At 48.1% G+C, this 18,092-nt stretch overlaps 1 protein-coding gene across 1 annotated transcript in view; it reads left to right on the top strand.

Moving 5' to 3' along the window:
* GFOD1 (glucose-fructose oxidoreductase domain containing 1) overlaps nucleotides 1-12,215 on the top strand; it is a 107,969-nt gene extending 95,754 nt beyond the window's left edge. The window contains exon 2 of the mRNA XM_012653172.1: nucleotides 11,211-12,215. Within this exon, the coding sequence (XP_012508626.1) occupies nucleotides 11,211-12,130 (920 nt within the window). The 3' untranslated portion in view covers nucleotides 12,131-12,215. The remainder of the gene's footprint in view (nucleotides 1-11,210) is intronic.
* The last annotated feature ends 5,877 nt before the right edge of the window (nucleotides 12,216-18,092 follow it).

Below are 18,092 nucleotides of genomic sequence, written 5' to 3'. Positions count from 1 at the left end.
CAGTCCAGATCGCACCAGGGAACGCATTTGGCGTGGAGGGACTCAGTTGCTTGTGATGGAGCTGGCACCGGGTGACAGAAGCCATCATCTCTTCACAGCCACCGCAGCCCCAGAAACTAGTTGCTGCTGCCCCACTGCCAGCAGCCCGCATGGATCTCCACCTTCCTCCATCCCGTGTACCAGGCCCAGGTGGTATCCCTGGTTGGCCAAACCCGGGCAGGTGCCCATGCCTTGCTACAACATCTGTTGGCTTCTATAGCGGGAAGGAGCTGTACTTCCCACCAAGACCCTCAGCTGTGGAATTTCACAAGCACGGCAACGAGATTCAAGGGCGGGGCAGCGCCCCTGCCCCCAGATTACACATCTCTGCTACCCCCCACCCCAATACACACACAAACGCCCAATTACTGCACTGTCAGTTACTTGTCAGTTTCTAGCATCACCACCTCCCACCAGTCCCCAGGCCCTGGCCCAGACTGGGGCCACCACAGGGAGATGCTGCAGGTGAAAGTGCTCTGGGAAGTCGCAGGTTAATCATTCTCACCACCTGTTGTACTGGAGCTGGTTGGCCTCCTGGCTGTGGGGGAGCTTTATGGCTGTTGTTTGGCCACAGCAGCAGCAGACAGGGTTCTCAGAGCTGAGGCATGAGGATCCGCTGTTTCTCTGTGAGGAAGCATGGAGCATCGGGCTGTTTTCCTTTCTTGGACAGGTTTTGGCCACACCAAGGTGTTGTCACCACCGCCGCGGCCCCAGATGTGCATTCCTGGGCTCACAAGGTGGTGCCTTTGGCCAACGCAGTGGCCAGCCGCTAGCAAGAGGCAGGGGCCCTTGCAGGGCTTCTTTATTCGGCTGTGGGGATCCCATCACCACAATGGCTGGTGTCCCCAGCCTCTCTCCTTCCCAATAATAATCTTTCAGTTGCCCTGGCCACAGTGGTTCATGGCCAGAGATGTGGAGCAGCCACCTGTCTGCCTTCAAGGCGAACAGCCACTATACTCTCCCATGTCCGGCCTCTGGCTCCCCTAGCTTCCCAGCTCTTCCCCTGTTAAGTCCTAGACTCGGCCCTCCCTCCAGTGCCGCCCAAATCACCTCTCAGCACCGTGCCGGCCCCGAGGGGTTGGTGCTTCTTTTATTCACCCACCTGGTGGCTCTGGGGCCCAGTCATTTGATCCTCCTTCCCCTTTCCGCTCACAGCCACTGTCTAGGTGGAGAATGGAAAACACTGAGCTTTGGGATCACAGAACTGAAATTGCAGCCTGGGCCTGCCACATATCCCTGATTTGGAGCAACCATAATCTCTAAGCCTCAGTTCCCCATTCTCTGCAAATGAGGACGATGGTGCCGAGTGGCGCTTAAACGAGCCAGTGGGATGCCCTGACGCCGAGGGAAGACAGACCACTTTCAGTGTCCTTCCCTTCCTTGTGCTCTCTCCTGCCCAGAGACCGAGGCTCCCACCCTGCCCGCACCTGTTCCTGTGACTGCAGCCTGCAGAGAGCCGGGAGTTGGGGACACCATCTCCTTGGCAACAAGCAGACTAATCTTAGGTTTTAAAAAACCCTAGAGTAGTACCTCACTGAGTCTGCCTTTTTGATGGAGTAAAAACTACTGAAGGAACACAGAGACAAAGGGAGGCTCAAAGGAATGTAGACACATGTCTGAGGCACTTAGTATTGGGAGAATACTTGACGCTCTTCCTCTCCGAGGGGGTTTCTAGAGCTCACAGGCAGGTAACGCAAATGAGTAGGCAGGAGTCTAAGAGGACCTCGCCCACCAGTGTTATTCCTGTGATAAGCTCTGTGGCAAAAAGAGGATCCTCTGGGTGGATCTAATCTAGTCACAGGAGCTCTGTAAAGGCAGAAAGTTCTCTCTAGCTGGTGGCAAAGGAGGAAGTCAGAGAAATTCCAAGTGTGAGAAGGATTCAACTTCCAGGTGCTGTTGCCAGCTTGAAGATGGGGGGACACATGGCAGGAATGTGGGCTTCCGTAGAAGCTGGACAGACAGTGAGGAGAGGGGGACCTCAGTCCTACAGCCACAAGGAACTGAATTGGGCCACCAGCCTGAGCGAGCATGGAACCAGATTCTTCCCCAGAGTGGCTTTGGGAAACCCTCCTCAGGGACCCAGCTGAGCCCACCTGCACGTCCGACCTAGAGAACTGAAAGATAGTAAGCGGGTATTGTTTTAAGCTAAGTTTGTGGTAGTTTGTTACAGCAGCCATAGAAAACTAATACTGTGCAGTGGTGTAATAGGGTCAGGTGGGGACTATGGTATACTGGAGACGCACGTACCGTCTAACTGTGGAAGCCACTATACAGCCACTATACTGACTGTTGTCGTGCAGGAGGCTTTCCCTGGGGAAAGTGTGGCTTAGCTGACTCTGGCTCTATCCTTGGATCCAGATGGTGCCCCCTGAATCCTGGCTTGTCCATGTGTGGAATGGTGGCTCAAGAGTGGCCGTTCCATGCTGCTCCCAGAATAGTATCCATTAAGGTGCAGTGGGTGTCATTTGGCTTTTGGGACCAACATAGCAGGACTCAACTGCTGGAGCTCATAGTCCTGGCTGTTTTCCTCTGCCCCCAAGTCCCTGACAACTGTCACCACTACATCCAAGCCCATTCTCCCATGGACCCCTATCCACTGCCCTGCCCCCTCACACTCCCACTGAATGTGCCACCTACAGGCAGGGAAGGGCTTCCCTACCTGAGAAGCTGGCCACTGGCCTGCATAGCTACCTGCTGTTTCCGAACCTCGGCCTCTCCTGGGCTGGAAGAAGCAAGCTTTTCTTTTCTCTCCTGGGGAATGTCCAGGCTGGCAGGAGCTGGCTAGTGACTTCCCAACATCATATCTTCATTTTCAACTTCAGCCTCAGAGACAAGCTGTAGTGATGGATGGAGCTGTGGGATTTACCAATAAAGAAACTGACGTTGGAGAGTGTTTCAGGAGTAAATCCCTGTTACAGATGGGCTCGATCGCTGGATGATCCTACCGCCCATGAAGCAATCAGAGAAAATTCAGGTATTGATAGGGGCTCCTGTGCAAAGAGAAGGCTCAGACAACAGGCCTAACTCATGGGGGAAGGTCCATAAAAGGGTCAGTGGGATAGGGGCTGGCCTTACTGGTGGGTTGATGTAGAAAAGCACTTGAACATCTAATTCGGTTCAATACCAAGTTCTGTCACTGTAAGCCAGGCTGACTTCCTTTCACTGGTTGTGACCTGCTTTCAGAGCCCACTGATGGCACCAGAGGCCTTGACAAAGGAGCTGAATATGGGTCACCCTGACCCATTTCCATCTCAAGTTTGAAATTAGGATGGAAACTTAATCAAGTTGCTCTGGGACTTAAGATGTCACCTAGCTGAGCACTGGGCCCCCCGCTGACCTGGTTTCTCATGCTTACCACAGTCAGATACACGATTCTCTTTGGAATCCTCCTTTTGTTGTGTGCTGCAGACATCACACGTGTGTGCATCGGCGCGGGTAGCCAGCACGAATGGAACCATGCGTCTCTGGGCGACATGGGTACAAACAATAACCTAGCCAGCTTTAAGACAGAGGGGAGCCCAGAAAGCAGGATAAGTGCAGAAATCAGGCTAGGCCAGCTCTGAAGCCAGACAATCTGGGTCTACAACTCATTGAATTGTGGAACCAAGGGCAAGTTGCTTACCCTCTCGGAGGCTCAGTTTCCACATCTATAAGATGGGAACAGTAATAGTACCTGCCTCACGGAGTTGTGTAGGCTTAAAAATAAAAATGCGTGTAAAATGGATCCATTTGTACTCACCATCAAATTGGTATTAACTAATCAACACATAAATGCACATATCAGAACAACATCTATTGGATGCTGGGGAAGGGGGAGGGCGGCGGGAGGAGGGAGGAGGGGACGGGTATTTGTATACACAAGGAGTGCAATGCGCACTACCCGAAGGATGGACATATTTGAAACATGGATTTTGGGGGGGGGAACCAAGGGTAACACACGTAACCTAAACATCTGTACCCCATAATATGCTGAAATAAAAAAAAAAAAAGAAAAAAATGCGTGTAAAACACTCACCCTCCTCTGACACAAAATAAGTGCTCAACAAATGGCTGTTGTTGCTAGTTTAAATTGTACCATTATTACTAGGAACAGATCAGACTAGTCTTTTGAGTTGGGAAGTTGTACTTACGTCAGGAAGTCTTGTGGGGATTGAAGATCAGAGATTTAATCTCACCGAAGGGGCTCTCCTCTTAGTTGATATGGAGGAAGGGCCAGAGGGCAGAGTGGGACCTAGACAGTCACTCTGACAATACTACCACTTCTCTTGCACTTTCTAAGCTGAAAAAAAAATGTATGTGGGGTGTGCGTATGTGTGTTGGGGGAGTGGAGAGGAGATTAGCAGAAAGAAAAATAAAGAAGAGGCAGAGCTGGACTAAATGGAATATTGCAGTGAGTGAGTGAAAGTGATTTTAGATGCCCCCTGTCTCAGGGTGCAGGGATGGAGCAATTGTAAGTCGCCCTGTCTGTTCATATATTTAGTGCTGTTGAAACCAGAGATTTATCTTTGACCTGCTTTTTTTTTTTTCCTGTCTTCATTCTAAAGTTCAGTTCTGCCTAATCTTTTTTGAAACATAGATTCTTTTAAGAATCTAATGAACCTCTCCCTCAGAAAACTGTACATCAGGTTATATGCACACAATTTTTGTAAATGTTCCAGTTTTAGCAGTTTCTCAGATCCCAGATTAAACACCCGTGTTTTAGAACATTTTTTAAACCTGACTTAAACTTCTGAATGATGAATAGTCAAACTCCTATGCATGCTTCAGAACCTGGCTCAAATGTCCCCTCTCCAGCAGAGCCTTCTTCCATGTCCAAATCAGTTGGGCAGCTCCTCCTTCATGCTCTTATTGTTCATCCTTCTTTTAGATCTGAATCCCATAATCATTCATTTCCTGGTCGATCTCTGCTAGACTGTGAGCTCTTGTTCATCTTTCCTATTCATTTTTAGTCCCAGTGCCTAGCACAGAAAAGTTGAAGAAACAGAGTATAAGTGAAGATAATGAGTTCCTGCTTGAAATGCAAAGAAAGCCCTCTCCACCTTTTGCAAATGGGAGGAAAAAAATAGGAAGAAAAAGTCGGAAACACTTAGAATTGTGTTCCAACAGGACTTCTTTTGGGGGAGGCTCTGCCAATCTGCTGGGACAGCCGCAAACCAGCCTGTAGGACCAGAAGATAAGGGGCTGTGAACACATGTTGAATGACTGGGAGGAACCAGTGGGAAAGTAGCACTGGCCTCAAAGATTTCTACCATGATTAGATAAGGGAGTGTGTCATTGGAAATGTCTCACGGGGAGGGATGCTTTGAAGTTCCAGGCTGATTGTGTTAAGGAATCATAATCTGTCTCTGGGTGGTCGGGTGGCAACCATCCTCCAGGTACCCAGGGATAAGCTCCCTGATCAAAGACAGCAAAGGGCACCTGCTCTGTGGACAGCAGAGAGCCTCTGTCTGCCTAGAAGTGTGAATGGGAAGCACTTGGCCAGGCTCCCATGTGGATTGAGTACCAGCCCCCACAAGAGCCCTGTCTCTGCTGGTGGTAGGGAGATATGAGATGTGAGTGTCCATGACACAGCTTGGAGACTCTGAGCTTGGAGGCTGGGAGGGGAGCAGCTGCCTGAAGTTGGCTTGAGGGTCTCTGGGTCGGAAACTGCTTCCCTACAGCACTAACCCCTTGTGGGGGCTGTGGATATTTCGGCTCGGTCGCAGAGAACACATCCAGCAGGCTTTGGAGGAAGCCGATTTTCCATTTCCCCACAAGGGATCTCAGGAGGGCAGTAAAGCTCCTTCTGAAATTATTTAACTTAAAAGCTCCGACAAGGAGCAGGCACACTGCCTTGCATATAGCACTTTCACCCTCCAGAAGTTTCCACGGATCTCATTGTGTCCCCAACTTCAGCTCTAAGGCTTAGGTGGGAAGGTGTCAGTCCCACCATTCGGGGACAGGTAGCTTTGCTTTATTTGATGCCGAGGGGTTCTTGTCTTAGAAAATTAAGTTGGTTCAAGCCCAAAGGCCCCCCAAAGACCCAGCTTTAGCTCTTTGTCCTTATGCAAAGCGGCACATGGTCTATGTGGAGGTAGATTTTGAAGACTTCCCCAGAAGACCCAGGCCAGTCCCAATGTGTTCTCTGCCACCCACCCATGGTCACACTGCATCACATTGACAAATGTGGCAACATCCCAAGCCATCCGCTTCTGGATGTGGGCACAGAGCCGTTGGTGGGCGAGCTGAGCGTGGAGCTGTGGCATGATGGCTCCTAGTCTCTGCCCACCATCCTGCATAGCCCCAAGTGCACAGAAAACTCCTCCTGTTCCTCCACCATCATCGTGCATCCTTGTGAGTGCCAGAGGGCTTTGCCAAAACTCTCCCACCGCTCAGGAAACATTTGGGACTTGGCAAAACACAGAACACGTTTTCTCAGACACTTCTTTTTTCCCCTCGTTTTCCATTTTGCACTGCCTGTTTATTTGGAATGAAATGGAGTCCATATGTTTCCAATCCCTTTGCTTAATTCTCTGCAGCATGATCTTCTCTCAGGTTGTTTCAAGTCCCAACGTTTTTGATCTTTTGCCCGAGAAGGAGGGCACCGCATTTGGCCACCAGAGGATATAAACCTGAAAGCTGAAGAACGTGTGCTGGGCATGGTGCTGTGAGAGGCGTGTGGACTCTGGGGGGTACAGACGGCTCTCCTGTCCCCTCAGTAAAGTTGTCCACCCAGGAGCGAGAGAGTGCAGACTGTCTCCCCGGATCATGCAGACTGAGACCCGGTGGTATTTTTTTCCCTGCTGGTTGAGGGGAGCCTTTGTAGGATTCTCCATTAGGACTTGGCCACAACTGGTAAAGGGCTCATAAGGGGGCTTCTGCCTCTCCCTGAACCCCTTATTTTCTGTTTCCCTGGTGGAACCTACTTACCTTCATGTGAAAGAAATGTCATCGGCACATGCTCAAGGAGGGGTGCAAGACTGCCCTACGTAACATTTCCTACTCTCAGTGGAGAGAGAGGGCTTTTCCCTAAAGAGTTTGTTTCAGTGCTTTCTCTGGGGGTGGCAAGAGAGGCATTGTGCTGAGACAGATGACCATGACGAAGACACCAAAGACTGTGGGATTTGCTGGAAAGCCAGACCCAAGGCCCAGGCTGACAGGCAGGCTGGAGAGCAGGTATCTGTGTACTTTCTTTGGGAGGAATCCCAGCACGTATGGAGTGGCCTCTGACACACCCAGGCTTGTGGCATGTGTCAGCCATAGGCATGGACAATGCAAGTTTCCACTGCATGTGGTTGGGGATGAGGGGGACGCTCTGTGCCATGCTAATGTGCCTGCATACCCAAAGACATGTCTGATGACCGGAAGTCTACCCTTGGAATTGTGTTCCTTTAGCCTAAACCCTTGATTCTTGTTGCAATACCAAGAACCTTTTAATAGGGCAGATTTTGGTGGGGTAAATCTGGGAAAAAGAATTTGAGGAATTTGGGGGATCCAGAGTGGGCTTTGCAGAAGCCTCACCGAGAGAGAGGTGGAGTTGAGGGAAGACCGCAGCAGAGAGAAAACACACACCGCTTCACCAGTCTGTGAAGGGTCTGCTGGCTCTGCAATTTAGGTTCCTTTTAAAACTGGAAGCATTACCTTATTTTTAAGAAAGCCTAAGGGCTTGGAGAAGTTATCTTACAATTTATGATGGAGATGCCAGTACCTCAGAACCCGAGGGGGTCTATGTGGGCTTCAGGACGTGGCAGGGTTTTGTGTGTCTGTTTGAATTACGTGTTCTGGAGAGACAGTCCACAGCTTTCACCAAGAATCATCAAGAGGTCCTGAGCAATTGGAGCAAGAAGACCTGGCAACGTAGCCTGTGCCTCAGAGGCTTTCAGAGTTCAGGGTCAGCCGAGCTTTTACCAGCTCTCTGGGGCCACAGGAACTGGGACAGCTCCACGAGAGGTGGGACCTGCCAGCCCACCCTAGATGGAGGGCGCTTCACCATCTTTCTGAATGTTATCCTACACGGATCTTCCTGTCTGTTTTAGGTTAAAAAAAAAAACAACTAGTATTTTTTTCTGATCATAAAATTAGAAACTTGGAAAATATGGAAAAATATAGTGAAGAAAATAAAATTCATAATCGTACTAATCAGCGTTAACCACTGTGAATATTTCGAGGTATTCCCTCTCAGGTTTTTTCTTTTGCATTTGTCTTTTGAAAGAGAGAGTTGAGATCATAGTACGTTTATGAATGGGGCCCTTTTCATTTAACATTGCATCATAATCATTTTGCTTGCCATGGAAAAGTCTTTATAGGCATCAGTTTTCTATGGCTGTACAGTATTCTATCATATGGCTGTGCTACAGTTTACATACCCATTCTTCTCTTGGGCATTTGCATTGTTCTCAGCTTTTTGCTTTAATAAATAATGCAGTGAGAACTATCTTTGGGCAAGAAGCTGTGCTTGCATTTTAAATTGTTTCTTTATGGTAAATTCCTAGAAGTCTCTTTTGACTTTTACAGATACTGTGTGTTAAGGTGTTGCTGAGACCCATCTGTAAAGTGTGGGTGTTGCAAAAGACTGTGGGCAGAGAAGTGGGGCCAGGTGACAACGTTTGTTGGGTTCCTGCTGCAAATGGGACACGACTAGGTGCTGCGGGCATAAGGGAGACTTAAGAAATTAGAAGACCCAGTCTTTATCCTAGAGGAGCTTACTGTATAATGTGGAACCACAACATACATAAATAGCCTAAAGAAAGAAAGGCCTGTATCTCAGAACCCCGGGGAAACCATGCATGAGTTTCAGGATGGAGTAGAGTTTTGTGTGTATATTCATATTGCATTTTCTGGAGGTTTCATCAGAATTTTTTCCTCTGTAGAGCTGCAAAGAATTACCTATTCAATGATTATTTGGCGTGTGTACAGAAGGGGTATGAATTATTTTTCACTATGTATTCTTTTCTTCTTTTATTGCTTTGTTTTATATTTTTTATAGTAGCAGAAAGTAAGAGAAACTTTTTTAAGTGCCATTAATATGATTGATAGAGTATAGTAAGGAGATGACTCAGAGGTCCTGGTTTGGGGGAACTTGAAGTAGGGTGTAGCAGAAGCCAGAGCCTATACCCAACAGGTGTGAGGCAGATTTTGGCAGTATATGTCACCTGTCCCTGCAGTGACCTACCAATCCGTTTACATATAAATCGGTTCCTGGCAGCATGAGCCAATGTTACATGAGCCTAATGCCTACAAGATCATATTATTGGAACATTGTGTTATGCAGGTGTGTGGCATTTTTGGCTATACAAACCAATGTTGCCTCATCTCTCTGCCAGAGCCTCAGTCCTCACCTGGTTACTAGGAATTGAAAGAGCTTCTTACTGCTCACTTGTGGTCATGAGGGGGCCAGCCCAGCTCTGCCAATATGGACACGTGTGCTACGGCAAGGAGGTGTGCTGCAGGCCTTTTGCTCAGGCCCAGAACTAGATGTGCAGGTGGAAACCAATAGCCATTGCTTGTATTTTTCTTCGATCTATGCTAACCATTTCTGTTGTTTGGCTAGCTCTTCCAGTGGGAAAATGAGAGAGCCACGTGCCCTGCTGCAGTCTCGTGCATGTGTCCTTGCACTGCATTTATAATTGTAGGATGTCCACAAAACCCCATCTTAGCTCAGTGTGTTGTAAGAGTTCCTGGATATTGTCAGTGGAGTGCCCATAGCCAGCACAAGTGGGATGGGAGGGGGGTCTCATCACTCCATTTCCCTTGGGGGTCTCTCCCCCATCTGTGGCTGGAGTGCCCAGGTCTCCATTAGAGGGTCTATGTGTGAGCATGACTAGACCACAGAGACCTGCCCCAGGCAGGCAAAGCCTTGACTTGGGAGCTCCCCAAGTCTTCCAACCTAGCATCTGTTTTATCTGGCTTGCTAACAAATCTGTGTGATGCTTTTTTTTTTTTTCTTTGCCTTCCAGTTGGCTGTTTCTCCAGTTCTAGCTGAGTTGTTTTTCTTCCTCCCTGACTCTTGGCTTCTATGGAATAAATCCCTGTCTCAGTCCCTGTCACTCTCCTTTCCTTTGATCCTTTGTTTTCTCCAGATCCAGAACCACTTAGTCTCCTAAAGGGCTCAGAGAGGCATCTTGGCCTCCCTGTAATTTATACACCCATGACAATCATTACACAAGACTAATTCTTCAGTGGCCTGAGCTCCACTGGACAAAAGCAACACACCCCACCCTGAGGCAGATGGGGGCAAGGGAGGAAATAGGCAGTGCCCACCCCTCAGATGTAGGCAATATCCGCTCTTTATGGGAAGAGAAAAACATTAAACACATAGGTGACCACTGCCAGCTCTTAATCAGAATGCAAAATAAACAAACAAGATACCACTCAAAGTATAATCCTGGAGGGCTTGAGGGTGTGAGGTGGGAAGAGTGACAGCCAAAAGCTTAGACCTTCAAAGGGTATCATTAAGAAATTCTTAATCAGACTTGCCTTGGCTAGGATTTTCGCTTAATATTCTGACTCTGTCCAGATACAGATACTATTTTCCTCTCTATATATGATATTTTTAATAATAATACACTTTTAATAAAAATGATACTTATAAAAGATACAAAACATTTTATATATGACAATTATAACAAAATATATTTTATATGTAAAAAGATATTGTATACTTTAATAGAACTATCTTATAGTTTATATTTAAATAATATAAAAGCAAAATCTATTTCTATATAAAATGTTATAGATTTATATAAATAGCAAATGAAGCATTTTATACTTTCTTGGCAAGTATTTTTAAATATTTCTAAAATATAGCTTATTTAACTATCTTAAATCTTACTGTTTAACTCAATGCCAGTGGTTCAATATTAAGCTAAGTAATTCAACTTAAATATTTCAAGTAATTTTGAAATACACAGAATATCTTCTTTTTATATAAACAAAAGGTGCTAGGAAATTAGGAGGTGCCCCAAAAGTCACCATACATAGGGAAAAATGGGAAATTGCAGATAAATATACCTTTAGTTGCAAAATACGCCTTACAAAGCTTTACAAAATTTTTCCTTTGTGTGGAGACTCTTGGGACAGGAAGTGAGGTAGAGATACCCGCGCAGGCGCGGTCCCGTTCCGGGCCACAGCGCCCCCTGCCGCTCGCACCCCGCGCGCCACCTCTGATCCCCTGTCCTTCCTCCCGCCCGCAGGTATCGGCAAGAACGTCATCTGCGACCGCACGGCCACGCCGCTGGACGCCTTCCGCATGATGTCGGCCGCCCACTACTACCCGAAGCTCATGAGCATCATGGGCAACGTGCTGCGCTTCCTGCCGGCCTTCGTGCGCATGAAGCAGCTGATCGAGGAGGGCTACGTGGGCGAGCCGCTGGTGTGCGAGGTGCAGGTGCACAGCGGCAGCCTGCTGGGCAAGAAGTACAACTGGAGCTGCGACGACCTGATGGGCGGCGGCGGCCTGCACTCGGTGGGCACCTACATCATCGACCTGCTCACCTTCCTCACCGGCCAGAAGGCCGTCAAGGTCCACGGGCTGCTCAAGACCTTCGTCAAGCAGACCGACCACATCAAGGGCATCCGCCAGATCACCAGCGACGACTTCTGCACCTTCCAGATGGTGCTGGAGGGCGGGGTGTGCTGCACCGTCACCCTCAACTTCAACGTGCCCGGCGAGTTCAAGCAGGACGTGACGGTGGTGGGCTCGGCCGGGCGCCTGCTGGCCGTGGGCACCGACCTGTACGGGCAGCGCAACAGCGCCCCGGAGCAGGAGCTGCTCGTGCAGGACGCTACGCCCGTGAGCAACTCGCTGCTGCCAGAGAAGGCCTTCAGCGACATCCCCTCGCCCTACCTGCGCGGCACCATCAAGATGATGCAGGCGGTGCGCCAGGCCTTCCAGGACCAGGACGACCGGCGCACGTGGGACGGGCGGCCCCTCACCATGGCCGCCACCTTCGACGACTGCCTGTACGCCCTGTGCGTGGTGGACACCATCAAGAGGTCCAGCCAGACGGGCGAGTGGCAGAACATTGCCATCATGACGGAGGAGCCCGAGCTGAGCCCCGCCTACCTGATCAGCGAGGCCATGCGCCGGAGCAGGATGTCCCTGTACTGTTAGCGTGGACTGGGGACCTAGGGGACTTAGGCCTTCTGCGGGGGGCCCGCAGAGGGTGAAAGACGTAGGGGAGAGGGTGGCCACGGGAGTGTGGGGGTGGGGGAGGTGGCGGAGCAGTGTTAATAAATGGCATCTGGGAAGGCAACCAGACTGTTGGTGGGCTGAGCTCATAGCCTGGGCGTGTTCAGGAGGGCCTGCCATTCCCCACGTCATCCCTGTGGGGTGTCTGCATAGGACGGAGGGGATTTAGCTGCCTCTGCTGCCCTTTACTGTGAGAAGCAAGGAGGGGTTGCTTCCCTCCCTACCTCAGCCACCCCACACGCCTCGGCCTGCTTTGCAAGCCAAGTGGTCCGTCAGGGTCAAGGCATGTTATCAGATGGCAAAGTCAGTGTGAGCCAGGCTGCCTGGACACACACTACTGGCAGAAGAAGGCACCTCTTCACAGGTCCACATAAGCCTGTTGGGCTGGGGAGGGCCTGGGAAGGGGCTGGGGTGGGCAGGTAAGAAAGTTCAAATTCCAGGAAGCCACTTTTTATTCTACTTAAAAGTGTCTGAAGGAAAAAGTGCTTAGTAATAAAGTGTACAGCTTTTGAGTGGTGGGTCTTACTCATAGGAAGCACTGAGGGTGTGCCTTCCTGCTTGGTTCGCCCCTCACCTGGTAGGGACAGGGTCAGGAATAGAGCAGAAAGCAGGGCTCCCGCCAGCCACGAGGAGAGAGCACGTGCTGCATTGAAACAGGTGAGACAGACAATAAAACATCCCTTTTAGCTTGTCAACAATTTAAAAACTGCAAGGAGTCACGTTACTATAACACTTCCCAGTGAGGGTGGAGTTGGGTGTAAGGATTCCTCACTGAAGTGTTGGGGTGGCCTGTCACACGGCTCTCTAGGCAGCACCAGAAAGCACAAAGTGTGAGTTTGACCATAAGCTCAAATGCTGCCCTCACAGACTGGGGACAGCTGTGCGCCTCAGTGTGGCAGCGTGAATTCCCAAACAGGAGGTGAAGTGAGCCTAGTCTAGTAGGTGTTTTGCGCCTCAGCACATATCTTTCCTACCAAGCTGGGGAAGGGCTTTTAGGAGATTGACCCAGCTTTGTAGATGTAAAAGGGAAGCCTTTAGTTCCACTCAGATAGAATCCTCTTTCCTTAAAAAAAAAAAAAAAAGGTCACCTTAGTGTTGACCTTTGCTTTCAGGATTCTGACACCTGAAAATTTTTGCATAGGTATTAAAAGGACATCATGGAACATAATTTTTTCAGTGTTTCTAAAATGGGGGTTTAGAGCCCAGTGAGGGGCTTGCTTAGGGTCGAGAAGGCTAATGTTGGAAAAAACATATCCTTCTACTTGGTCTTGGTCTCCTGTCTCTCTTGTCTTTTCACGCTCTGCTTACAGAGCTTCATTAGAGGCGGCAAAACTGCAGGCTTGGAGCAGGCAGTACCTAAAGAGCAGACTCTCACACACACACACACACACACACACACGCTTGGATTTGTGAATGCTTGCTATCATCAAATGTCTCTGAAATCATTCTTAAAAATTCAGATCTGGTCTTGAAAGAAAGACCAAGTCAAGTACATTTTGAAAATGAGGAATTGTCCTTTTGTTATCTTAATCTTTCACCCCACATAAGACATCTGTTGAGGCTGGAGGTGGAGACCATTCCTTGGTAAGTCTCCATAGCCTTTGTGCACAGGCTGGCTGACATCAAACAGGTGTCCTTGGCATGCAACTAGGGTTTAGACTTCTTTCCAGGTAACTGGCAGTAGAACTAGAACGGAACTTACGAGGACTGGAGTCCACCCCCCAGCCTCTGAGTAGGCAAAATCTGAGAACTAACAATCCAATCAGTCGCATCCCCCATGCTCCTCCCTAGGGTCAGTATGCTTCAAAGCCCAGGCTACTCGTAGGTGCAAGTTGTGGGTGTGTACAGACACCAGAGGAATGTTGGTCATTTCCTAGCACAGAGGAGTAAGTATTGCGTTTCCTGGAAAAATCACCCTACATCCTGGGGCCTTGTTACAACACAGTAGGGTTGGTTAACTGCAATTCTCCGTGGTTCATTATGGTCCCCGATCTGCTGACTGTTCCTGATCATTCCAGGGTTTGCAGCTGTCAGTTCAAAACTGGAGATTTGCTAGAACAGAAGTCTCCCAATGATACTTTAAGCAGAGTGCCATGTTGTGGACTGTTTTGGTTCCTGTTCTACTAAATTGCCCTCTGGGAAAGTATTAATAATTCTTGTGGAAACTGAGTGAAAGAATTTTTTTTTTCTACCTAGCCTGAAAGGCTGTGATTGAGAATGATGGGGAAGAAAACTAGACAACTCATTTGATCTCATTTTTCTAAGTCATTTACAGTCTCAACAGGGATATTCCTGGGGTTTCAATCTTATGTTTGTGTACTTAACGTTAATTCTTGGGAGATCTCCCCCCACCAAAGTTCTCTGAGCTCTGTGATAAATATTTAGTATCTGAAACATTCTCATTCAAGGCTGGGATATATAGAAAGAATATATATTCTTCAAAAGAAGCATGAAAAAATATTTTATTAAGTGTATTCAAATGTTATTAATGTCTACTGAAATGCATGTAGTAGATAGATGAAGGAATGAGAGAAATAAAAGACCTAGATAGATAGCTAATTTTTTTAACTATAAAAATTACAGCAAATGGGTTTGAGATACTTCTTCAGTGCTCTGTTTGCCCTATCCTGTCACATGCAAAGACTTGAGTGGGAGCAGCAACGTGATGCTGAAATCTCAAGCTTTCAACAACACTCTTCAAAAGGACCTTGTTTCAGCCCAGCACCCCCAATTGTGCCCTAGGGGTCTGGGTGCCATCAACTGACTTCGGTCTAGGACTAAGCCCCAGCAATAATCCAGCCCCTTTCTGCTTCATTTACTGTGTTTCCAGGGCCTGACGTAACAGAAGCGGCACTTTAGCGTCATCACACTCAGTCCCCCTTGGTGGTTTTGTTCCCATCCTTGTGTGGATGCCGCTAGTTGCCTCTGCAGATGGCCTAAATTCCAAATTCAGAGAGAGGGTGTAGATCAGGCTTCTTCCCTGGGATCCACAAGTGTTTGGGAATGCCATGGGCTTATTTGGAAAGTTTGGAATCCTTCCTCTTCTGGAAAGAATCTGTGACCACTGTCAGCCTCTCCAGCACTTCTCCCCTCAGTGGGAGAATGCACTGCAGGGTACCTCAGCTCCACCTTAGCCTACCTGGCAGCAAACACCACTGTGTCAGGTGTGTCTGGACTCTCAAGGGGCCGTCTTGGCCAACTCTACGACTTGTCCACTATGTGCAGAGTATTTTAAGCACATTATCTCATTCAATTCATAGAAACAACCCTATAGTATTGGGTATTGTTATTCCCTTTTTACACATGAGAAAATGGAGGCCCTAAGAGGAAAAGTAACTTGCCCAAAGTCACACAACTGTTAGGTAGAAGTGGCATCACTCAAATCCAAAACTTTTCTTCTCTTCCAAACCACGCTGCCTCCCAAGAAGAAAGATTCGTGCACCTGCTGTTCCTGCTGGGCAGAAGAGCTGCCTTATCAAATTCTGTAGGGGGCCTGCTGTCACCCCTGGGAAACAACTGTGACAAGAGTTGACGTGACCTGCAGCTCCACTCAGCTGCTCTCAACACCCTCCTGTTGAGCAGGATGCAACATCTGATGTTCTGCCAGGAGGTTAGTTACAAGCTCCAAATAGAAGTAGTCCATTTTTCTTCCCCTTCCAAAATGGAAACATCACTCAGCTTCTTTTAAAATTGACTTCCTAAGTTGATTTTGATTGTAGGTGATGCAGCAAACCTCAGAGCTGGGAATTTTCAAAGCATTGCTGGCCGACTATTATAGATGGCCTTGGATTTTCCTCTCTGGGGTCTGAGAATAATAGGAAAATGTCTTTTCTCAGGGAGTAGGGCTTTTAAAGTTCATTTGTTTGTGACTCACATTTTAGCAGTGCATTTGTACCTTGACACTCTCTTACACTCTTCATCTTCTCTCATAGCCACAGCTATTGAATTTGACCTGTGATCATAAATTGGGTTTCTGCTCTGATCTCTCGTACTTCGGTGGGTATGGGGGAAATCAGCTTTACTGATGACTTTCTGGGGAGAAGTAAATCCAGTTGCATCTGAAGGGGCTTCAGCGTCCACTATATCCAGCCCCTTTATTTTACATAACACAGAGTGATGGCCAAGGTCATGTGCATATCTAGTGGTAGAGCCAGGATGAGAAGCCCAGTTTTCTGCCTCTTAAGCCTCATCCTGTGTCACACAGAGTGCTGAGATAGGGAAAGACAGCTCGGAGAGTTGAAATGACTTGTGTGAGGTCCCATGACTAGTTGGTGGAGCAGCTGGAGTTAGAACTCACACCTGCGCTGGACCGGATTCCCTGAGCAGTTGCAGGTAAATCCGTTTTTCAATAAACTCAATCGTGTCTTGAATGTACTCAGAAAACTAGCTGTTTAAAATTCCCCATTGTGGCTCTAATGTGAACAGTTATCTCTAATTTGTATTTTATTTGGCAAGGATGGGGGGCATACATTCAGATTTCCCACCTTCGGGGTTTCCCGAGACCTGCTCTACTTACATTGTCCCGCACACCAGATACGAATCTAGCCCTGACTAGCCTAGGATTCCTGCTCCACCGCTGCCTGCTTTCTTTGGCCAACAAAGCCTTGGAGTTTACAGGGCAGAGGCCATGACATCGAGGAGCTTGCTTAAAAAAATCAGCTATCAGAACCCCACAATTTCAATTCCCTTTTCGGGAGAGGGTGGAGGGCCTTGAAAGAAAAGTGGTGTGCGTCTGCAGTGTGAGTTCGTGCCGCTCGCCTCCGACATTTGCCGCGCCCTAGGCAGAGGAACCGGCAGGTGGAGGGTGCTCTGAGTTTCAGGGGACAGCCCAGGCTGATGCGGACGTCTCACGAGAGGAGTCAAGACTGCCTGTGCTGCTTTAAAAGGTGATGGCTTAGGTGGTCCCGTTGGAGTCTGGAGGTGAATCTGGCACCGCATCTGAGTGACCACGTCAGTTAGAGGAGGAAGGCGGTGGCCCCCTGGCCTTCCTTTCCCCCATCTCACAGTCCCTATTTGCTAGAGCCCTTGAGGGGGTCACCGAAGCGTCTGGCTCTCATTCGGGCTCCTAAAGCGCTGCACTACTGAATACACTCTTGAATCTGTTGTGTTCTTTTCTGTTTACACCAGCAGTGGATAGAGTAATAAAAAGAACATGTTACGTGCAATGGCTTGATGCTTACTGCGCCAATCAAAAGCTTGCCTGGGCAGGTGTAAGCAGGGACTGCAAAATAGCCTTGGAGTCATGGATGTCACTGTCACTCTCCGCCCCCTCCCTGTCTAGGTCTCTGCTGTCCTCTGCAGCTGCCACAAGGGCTAAGATGTTGAATGAGCCTCTTGGTTTCTCTTTATAAACGTGATGACCTATTTGTGATTCTGAGTCTAATCCCAGATTAAGAAACAAAACAAAAGCTCATGACCTGACCGGCTCCTTTGCCCCCTCCTCCTCTTTCAGGCATCCAAACCTGTTTAGTATTCTGCCCTGTGCCTTGCCCAGGGGAGGGAGAAGTTTCTAGCAATTAGGGCTTTCTGTTTGTTGCCTGGTGCTTTTACAGTACTTCATTTGGGGTTTTTTTTTGTTGTTGTTGTTTTAACCAAAACTGCATTTGTTTGGTTGTCATTGTTGAGTACATATTTATTGTGTTTTACAAACATGAGTATATATGTATGTATATGTATAAAACCAAACTTATATATAAAAAGTCAAGGCATGTATACTAGATATTTTAAAGAGTTATTTATCAAGGGAAAAAGATGTGTGTTATAAAGTAAACAGAGTCTATATTTTATATATAATGTAGATAGTAAAACATAGTTTATAACCATGGGCTTATTTGGAAAGTTTGGAATCCTTCCTCTTCTGGAAAGAATCTGTGACCACTGTCAG

This window comes from Propithecus coquereli, unplaced genomic scaffold (assembly GCF_000956105.1).
Source record: "Propithecus coquereli isolate 6110/MARCELLA unplaced genomic scaffold, Pcoq_1.0 Scaffold416, whole genome shotgun sequence".
Lineage (NCBI taxonomy): Eukaryota > Metazoa > Chordata > Mammalia > Primates > Indriidae > Propithecus > Propithecus coquereli.
This window is presented reverse-complemented; position numbering and strand designations above follow the sequence as displayed.